Raw genomic sequence first — 9,580 nt, forward strand, 5'->3', positions numbered from 1 at the left:
AATGTTGCACAAAGCGAATGTGAGGCTGTAAAGTGTGGAATTACACAGGGTTTTATTTTGGGACCTTTACTACTTAATCTATACATAAAAAATTAGATCTGCCAATGATTTATACATCTTTTAAGCATTTTCTGTGAAGTTTAGCACCAAAATCAATTATTAATAATTGCCAAGAAAATATTTTTTTTAATAAATTCATGCAAATTTAATCAAATAAAATTCGGTCAATAAATAATACATATATCATACCATTATATAATTTTTATTTTTGTTTTCCTTTTACTATGCTGCTTATTTTTCTTATTTGTTCTTTTAAAAATTAATAATAAATAAGTGTACTTATTATATTTTTCTAAATGTATATGTATTATATTTATTATTTTAATTTATCAAATTGTAACCTCAGAATTAGTCTTACTTAAAAAAAAATTTAATTCTAAAAAAAAGAATTAAAAGTTGAATGAAAAGCGAATTATTTGCTCGTTTCTATTTAAGAAATTGTCTTTTGAAGAAGTTAAAGCGAAAAAATAACATATACGATCATAACGTAACATGAAGGTTTTAACATGTCAATGTCGATATCGCGCTAACAAAGTGTAATGTTTCGTTTAGTTTGTTTTTGCTTATAAAAATGACGAAAATGATGCAAATGTGATCATATGATTATATGGCATTTTGTCAAATCTCATTGGCAATCGGCTCAGCGTGTGCGCGCAGTGTTATCGCATCTGCAAAAGCACTCGTATCGAAATGCCGTTTCGTTCGTGCCGACGATCGACCCCTTTCAGGGAAAAGTGCGTCTCGACCGTAGAGCCGGCCCGGCCGCCTCCGGCGGAGTGCTCCGTAGCTTCGTAGCGCGTCGCGTGACCGTAGCGGAGCTATCGATCCGTAGGCCGGGACATGCGCGCCTCGATCGACCGCCCCTCGCCTGAGGCCAGTGAGTTCCCGAACCGCGCGTAGAGTGCACCTCGGACGGGGCCGCGATGGAGTAGCGCTCCGCCCCTTCGCCCCTCCGGTCATGGGCACCGTGCTCAGCTTCAGCCCCCGAGAGCGGAGGCCCGGCGGCCCCGGCCAGCCGGACTTCGCCCTCGACGGATTCTCGTACGAGCAGCTCAACAACGCCAAGAACAGGGAGAACAAGGGCGTGTGCGCGTCGGCGGGCTCGGCCCCTGCGCTCAGGGCCTCCAGGGACAGCCTGCCTCGCAACCACCAACTCAACAACGACAGCGCCAAGATCATCTCGGAGAAGAACGCCCTCGAGAAAAACCTCAAGAAGCACTCGCTCTTCATCAACGCTCTCTCCTGGAAGAGGTTCTCGACGGCCAACAACAATAAGAAAAAATTAGACGGCAAGAACAAGAACTCGACGGCGTTCAGGCAGCCCTTGGCGGACAACGCGCCCTCCGCCGCGATCGTAGACAGAAACAAGAACGAGAAGAATGTAGATCAACTGCGCCAGCCGACGGCTCCGGTTTCTGTGTGTTACTTCCCGACGGTGCCCTTAGATCCCGCCAGATCCGTCCGAGTCGCCAACAACGCCAACAACAATGTCGTCAACTCGGGCTCCCAGCTCAACCTAAATCGCAAGTCCTTAGAAAAGCCCGTCGCCAAACAGACCCCGCTGCCGCCGCAGCTTCTCCCGAGAAAGACCGTGATACAAGCGTCCACGTCGGAGCTGCTGCGTTGTCTGGGACTCTACCTCCACACCAAGTGCTACAGATTGAGAGACTTTCAGGCGGGAGACGCGGTCATGTGGCTGAGGACCGTCGATCGCAGTCTGCTCCTGCAGGGATGGCAGGTAAATACGAACCCTCCTCTCGAAAATCGATAAGACGCGTCGCGCTCTTCTTCTCGCGTCGTCCGTCGAAAAAGACGCAGCGGCGGAGAGCGTTCAAAATATTATTCGATAACACGTGTGACGTAATGCGCTGCTGCGTAGGGGTGGGGGTGCGAAAGAGCGAGTCGGTACCGAGACAAAATATTCGACGCGTCAATTTAGATAAAAACATTTTGAAAATATTTTCATGGTATGCTATCGATCAGGTTTAGTATTTAGGACTTTTTTACAATGTAAACACCGTTTGTTTTGAGTAGGGTAGGGAAGAGGGGAGGGGGTGGCGCTTTGTGGTCCGCCATTTTTAATCAATTTACACAATGGTGCGTTGTTTTTCTTTTCATTTGTACTAGTTGTCAACTACGTGTATATACTTTAATAACAACGAGCAATACAACAATTAATGACATAATATTCATAAAGTTTGTTAAAGGAATTAGATTTTTTATATATTTTTTACTACTCAAAAATCATTATATCCTTATATAGTTCGCCTGAGGGTTAATAATCGAAGAATATTTTTGCAAGTTGCGAGACACGAGAATTTTTGTTTTTACAATAAATCATTTCTTATTGATAATTTAAAAAAGTTAAAAATAAAAAAAATACGTCGTTTCAGTTTCAAAATGAAGAGTTTTTCTATGAGTGTTTCAGAAAAATAACAGGACCAATTTAATATCTGCGATCGATTAAATACTATAAAACATTTGTTAAGCTTGTCTTTCGATGCTCACACGAAAGACATACATATGTAGGTATATGAAAATTAAAATTTTGCCTATGATTATCTTACCACTGAACTAATAACGGTAACCAAGAAAATACTAGATAGAAAATCGATTATAAATACTAAATTTAAATTCAGATTTGTTAAATCTATAGCATTTAAAACCTTAAATGATTTATCAAAATCAACCAGGAATGCTACGAACTTCATGCGAGCGTTAATCAAATAAAATTAAGTCATTAAATAATACATATATTATATTATTATATAATTGTTGTGGAATGTGTTTGTTGAAAGTGGAATAATAAGTTCATTCGTAATAATCATAGTTGAACAGCTTATTGCCTCACATACTTCCTATTCGCCAATCGTAAAGGAAAAATATGATTGATATATGAATAAGATTGTTTTTATTAGTTATCTTAATGAAGTAATTTAATAATTAAGAAAATATACGTAAAAAGTAAATTAGTGAATATTCTAATTATTATTTGTATAATAACACAAATTAACTTTATGTTCGGAATAGCCTCGCCAGCATATGTGTGCATTGAGGTCAACCGTGATTAAATTTCAGATATGGAGCTTTAATCAGAGTGCGCTGCGAGCTTTCAGGTTTAATATGACATAACAAGTATTAGCAAACAATGCGGTAAGGGGTTATTACTTGCACGTTCCAACTTTAATAATGTCGTTGACCGAAATGCCTACTATAACAAACGGAACCGAGCGCGTATGCTATAAAAGTAACTTAATCTAATTTGTCGAAGTTTTGGCAGCAGTTGATTCTACCGTCTTCGAGATTCAATTTGATTAACGCAGCTCTTAAAAACTATTATAAAAGTTAATATCTTCGATGGATCAATGTATTTAGTTAAAATACTTTGATCCGTCGAAGATACTTTGATACTTCAGTAAACTCGCGCCGCCTCGAAACTATCCACGTATACACTTATTGGAATGACAGACCTGCACCATCTTACTGAATTTTAATGGATTTTAATCCTTCAGTATTGACAGAGCGTTTTTCTAATTATGTATACTTTTTTCGTTTGACTTTTCTTTGTAAAAACATTTTAATTTATAAACCGAAAAGACTAGACTAAATTATACATAATATAATGATCCTGAAATTAGCTCACTTTGAAAACACGTATCCTATTTCTTTTATACTTTTTCTAAGAGGGGAATAATTAATCACAGTGAAATCCTGTTTTAGATATGAAAAGTTTTTTTTCACATCAGAAATGATATAATTTTTGATGTTTTACTAGAAGAGTAAAGGAGGGAGAGTTAAAATTCAAACTATCGTCAAACATTGCCAATATCCTTTGTAGTATATCCTTCTGCAGACTAGGAACATCATTTCAGGTTTTTCCAGTAGAGGACAAAAGTTGGGCATTCAGTGGTCGTTTTTATATTATTTCAATTTCATTAGAATTCATAGTATAATATTTCATTAAAAGACATGCATTTTTCTAACCAAATTCATCCTAAATCACGTCGCTGTTTAGAATCTACACAAATGAAGCACATCTAAACCGAATTTTAACCAATAGAAGACACAAAAAACCCTTCTCAGAAGTAAAAAATCCACGTCAAAAGCAATAAAATTGCGCCGTCGCCATCGCCTTGAATATAATTGTTTCTGCGCCCTCCTATTGACCAAAATTCGGTTTGAATAAACTTTGCCCAATACTTTCATATAAGAGGTCTATAGTAATATCGATAAGGATAGCTATGATATTTTTATAACATATAATATCCAAGTGCAGAGTAACTATTGAGCAATATGCGAGATGCGACGTCTGTCTGTACTTCTTCTTCAATATTTTGGACTTGACCTAATAAAAGTTCTAAAACTATAATTAGTTTTAGAAATTTCATTAGGTTTAGAACAGCAAATGGACATTTCGCAACTGTCAATTTGAGTTTCATAGACATTTTAGAACAGAATATTAGCGCATATCAGTTAAATTATATTTTCGTTAGTAGGAATATATATCTACTGGTGAAAATGTATTTGGACTTCACTAGTAAAAATATAATTTTATTGAAAAATACACATTCACTGTAACATTTATACATCGCATATAAATAAATAATGATAAATATGTAAATATATATATTAAAATGGAAAAGTTAAAATCATATAATTTTACTAGCACCTGTTAAATAAATTATATTTTCACTAGTAAAAATATATATTTACCAGTGAAAATGTGTTCAGATATAATTTTATTAAAATTATATATTTACAAAAATTTAACGGAATAGATTCGGACTGTTTTTTTTGTGGAATAACCGGAGAATTTTTGGCTCTAGTGACCTTAGTTTTATTTAGGAAGGGGTGGGGGCAAATAATCGCCAGTCAGTGGTTGATTTTTTTAATATTTTGATTTCATTAAGATTCATAATATTTCACTAAATTCTATGCATTTTTCTAGTCATATTAAAGGATGGGCAACATCTCCCTACTTGCCTTCTCCCTACTAGCCCTATACATTACACAGAAATTGAGGAAAAATTTAATTTTTTTCTCCTAAAATTGACTGTGTCTCCTCAATAATTTAAATATTAAATGAATTGAACAAATATATACTGGTTTTCGTTAAGGGAAAAATAATGTTTTTTTTTTTGTTTCCGGTTAAATGCTCCAATTGATTAATATAAAAATATTTTTAATTTTTTTTATTTGTATTAAAAATATACTTTCTACCATAATTTAGAGCATTTTATTTTTTCTCTTGTAATAAGCATAATAAATGAATTGATACAATAATTTAATATAAATAATATTAAGTAATTAAAGGTATAATATTAATCACTATACTTCGTTTCATTTAACAGAGTCACTTTGAGGTTTATCTCGTTTTTCACAACGGTATTACATTGGTCATACATACGTAAATGATAACGATTAAAAAATATTTATTTTGGTAGCTTATAACTTTCACTATTTCAACATAAAATAAATATAGTAACATTTCAAATTTCTCTAAATTTGTTTAAAATATAGAAAGGAGTAACGATACATATATTGAACGTACATCCGCACCTTGTACTTTAGAGCAAATTAATGAAATGGATAGATCTCAAAGTGACGCTGTTAAAAGAAATGGAATTATAAAATGAATACCGGAAATAAAAAAGGACTCAAGTGCAAAAAAAATTAAAATCAGTTTTGTGCCATAAAAATATGTTAGAAGTCCCCAAAATCGTATTTAATAGTGTATATCAACAGCAAGTTTGTATTGTGGTATTTTTTTTAAATAGGGATAAAGTGCCACACTTTGTCTTTGTCAGTTGCGTAGAAATGTTTGACGCGGGAGAAGATGCCGTGCAACAAGGCGCTAGAAATAGGTGAAAAAAAGGCGTAAACACAACTCACCACGAAAGAAAATTGAAGAAAAATATAAGACAAGGACATGTAACATCCAAAGGACAAATTATTCCACTCAAATAGCTGTCAAAATGAAGAGAAAACATAAATAAAATAGTATTCACCCACAACCATTGTTTTCACAATACACATAGTTCCTTTAAATAGTATGAAGCACGGCACACCCAATTTAAGGTTATCATACTGCAACATAAGACTTTCTATTATATAATAGATAAAATTAAACCAATATAATTCGTTTATTAGCTTTAACAGTAATATTATTTTTGCGCAAATAAATATAAACATATGTAGTATATGTTTTTTGAAAATATTTTTAAAATAATTCAGTTTTATGTTATATTATGTAAATATTAATAAAAACCAATGTATCTCAAAATATAAAAAATGGCACTTAGGCCCTTTTTCATTTCTGGTATTCATATATGGTAATAATATAATTTAGTAAACGAAACAAATTCATAGAATAAAATTTAAGACAGAGAAGGCTCTTTCGATATTAACTGTGTTACTAGAGCTCCTAAAACCACCATTGCAATTTTGTATAAATAAGGATACGTATTTTTATTTCCCCCTAAAATTCTAAAATATATTTTTTCTGTCTAATCTTTATATATGGTTAAAGTTTTTCAATATGAAATCTTTACTTCTTAAAAAATCTCTAAATCATCTACCTTTTCATCAGAGGTTTTTTAGATGATTGTGATTGAAATTGATTTTTCTAAAATTCGTTCCAAATATTTTTTAAATGTTGCACAGCTAGCACTTTTTGTAACTGCGTGTTTGAACACGTACCGAACCCAAATAAACCGATATTTTTTTCTGGTTCAGCTCCTGTTTTCGTTCCGACAAAAATAACCTTTTTTCCCGGTTTCCTCTTCAGTTCCGGTTCGAAGCCGTGTTTATGTTGTATAAATTAGGTAAAATCTTCAAATATCACGATGAGCTTTCTAACGATGCGAATGTGTTTTTTCAGGATGTGGCGTTCATAAATCCGGCCAACGTCGTGTTCGTGTACATGCTGGTGCGAGAGCTGGTGGACGGAGAAGACATCAGCCGCGAGCAGGACCTCCAAGCCGTCGTCTTGACCTGCCTCTACCTGTCCTACTCGTACATGGGCAACGAGATCTCGTACCCCCTGAAGCCGTTCTTGGTCGAAGACTCCAAAGAGAAGTTCTGGGATAGATGCTTACTCATAGTCAATCGACTCTCTTTCAACATGCTGAGAATCAACTCGGAGCCGGGCTTCTTCACCGAGATCTTCACCGAGTTGAAGGCGTGCGGCATCGGCAACATAGTATCCAATAGCGCGCCAGTGCAAAATATGAACAATGTCTCGGTCAGTACTTGCAATCCGGTGAGCACTGCGGCTTGACGCAAGGAAGTGACGGTCGTTCGACTTTTACTGGCTGATCAGCCGAGTCAAGTATAGACGTTTGACGACGCAGCGCACGTACTCTAGTCAAAATTTATTACTACGCGGTCGACGGTCTGGAGACGAAGACGCGAATGTGTATTTTCATTTCGCTTCTGCATGACGTTACATTCATTCGCACCGACGTTACAAATTGCAATAATGCAGGCGATATAAAAAATATTTACATATACCGCTCCGAGATCGACAGTCTGAGTATGGAAACCGAAAACCGTCGGACTGAGTTCAATCATGCCAATAATACCTAACCGTTCATGTCTTTTACACTTATTAGATAAATGTCTCATAGTAAGTGTTTTCGTCATGCACAGAGTATCTAACTTGCGGTTATTAAATTAAAATATGAATAAATTTACCGTTTAATTTCTTGGATTGACACGTTTTTGTCGGTATTTATGTCTTTCATCTTGAAACATGTACTTTTTTGCTACGGTGCACGTAAAAGGTTTTATAAGTACATAGGGGAAGGTGTCGAACCTTGAAACAGTTTTGTTTGAAACGTTAATAAATTGTAATTTTTAGTTCCATCGACAAAAAGGAATATTAAAAGTTAAAATCAAGATGGTCGTTCTTTCGTATGAACCGATTATTATGCTCGTCGACGCCGACTCGAAAACCGACCCACAGACTGGAACGAAGTGCTGTCATAGTGCGACCTCTCCTTATGCATTAATATTTATATTATATATGATATATAAAATTTAAATTAAAATGTATTAAATTGATTCATTTTCACTAAAAATACAACAAACTTTCTCGTGTTACTATATTTATACATTTAGCGACATAAATAACACACGAAAGATGTTTTAATATTATTTGATAAAAGAAAATGTACGAAAAGAGAGACCGTCCAAAAGTTCAGCAGGCTTTGGGTATTACAAAATAGAAATAATCTGTTTATAAGCATCTCGGGCGCGTTGAAAATTGGATTGTGGATTTTTATCGCGTAACGAAAATATTGTTCCCACAGAAAACTTTTCCAAGGTACGACACATGACCTTATACTCTAATTTATTAAATTGGATAATCGTTCCATATATGTGTGACTCTTATAATGTGATTTTTATATAGAAGAATTATGTACATAGATAATATTATTTTTAAAAGAAATATTTTCTAGTGAAACATGCGGTTTGTATATATACGTTTGTTTGTTTAAACGAAATATATTATTAATAACTATATATATGTATAATTTTTAGTTTATACATGAAAACATGACAAAATTTGCAATATTTATTTTGATATTAGGTTATACAACTATACGACGAAAGTTGTCACAATATCTTCGATATGCTCACGGTGAAACAATTGTATTTTTGAAAACATCTTTATACGCCTTTAATTCGTATAAATCGTTGCACTGATGCGAAATACTGAGTATGAATTAACTGCAGTCTATTAACGATGGCATGGATGCAGAACGAGTCCCATAATCTTTACAACGCCGATCTCATACAATTATTCTGTACTAGTCCTATATGATTATTTTTGCATATCGTCGACGATATGAATCTTTAACTATTTTCCAATTAATTGTAATAAATTTTCTTAAATTAAACCGTATAGATATTCTAGACTTAATAGTAACAATAAAATCCTGGAAACTGTTAGAAATTTTGACTGTACTTCAAATAATACGTATAAAGATTCATAAATGTATCCATCCAAGTGTTCTCTGTGTAAGATATTATCGAATGGCAGGGACCAACGATTACAAAACAGAATACAGTCATAAATTTCAACAGAAACCTTAGTATCTCTTCGTTTTAAGCTTTTTTCGTGACTGTGAGTGAATGGTCATTCTATATACAGTACTTTTATATAAAATCTTCAAATGTAACGCAATACTTACAATGTTTTTTACATTGGAATACAATTTTACAATGCGGCGGAGCGTTATAATGTAATATTAATTAGTTATACGATTCTCAACGTATTAAATATATAAACATGGAAAGAACGGAGATGTTAAAATGCGAAGGAGCAAACGTGTCAATATTAAATAATGTAATTATTGTATATTTCGTTACAATCATAACCTACTGAACGGATTTAGTCCGCATGCCAGGAGAGTGCAATATTCTAAACGTTTATACTGAATATATAATACCTGCCGTGCAATATAGAATACCATTCGTACATATGTATTGTGTATATACTGAATTAATAATTCAT

The 9,580-nt window shown here is 34.3% G+C and overlaps 1 protein-coding gene across 1 annotated transcript; it reads left to right on the plus strand.

Moving 5' to 3' along the window:
• The first annotated feature begins 890 nt into the window (after positions 1-890).
• Cdk5alpha (Cdk5 activator-like protein) lies at positions 891-7,936 on the plus strand. Its single transcript, XM_088202804.1, has 2 exons — positions 891-1,798; positions 6,941-7,936. The coding sequence occupies exons 1-2, from the start codon at positions 1,019-1,021 to the stop codon at positions 7,337-7,339; spliced, it is 1,179 nt and encodes a 392-aa protein (XP_088058930.1). The 5' UTR covers positions 891-1,018; the 3' UTR covers positions 7,340-7,936.
• Positions 7,937-9,580: the final 1,644 nt, after the last annotated feature.

This window comes from Plectrocnemia conspersa, unplaced genomic scaffold (assembly GCF_051122295.1).
Source record: "Plectrocnemia conspersa isolate PC_06_02 unplaced genomic scaffold, ASM5112229v1 ptg000013l, whole genome shotgun sequence".
NCBI lineage: Eukaryota > Metazoa > Arthropoda > Insecta > Trichoptera > Polycentropodidae > Plectrocnemia > Plectrocnemia conspersa.

Excerpts from the sequence above, each read along its gene's own strand:
- Cdk5alpha (XM_088202804.1), top strand. The coding sequence starts at position 1,019 with ATGGGCACCGTGCTCAGCTTCAGCCCCCGAGAGCGGAGGCCCGGCGGC. Across the intron at positions 1,799-6,940 it reads TGCTCCTGCAGGGATGGCAG|GATGTGGCGTTCATAAATCC; the intron begins GTAAATACGAAC and ends GTGTTTTTTCAG.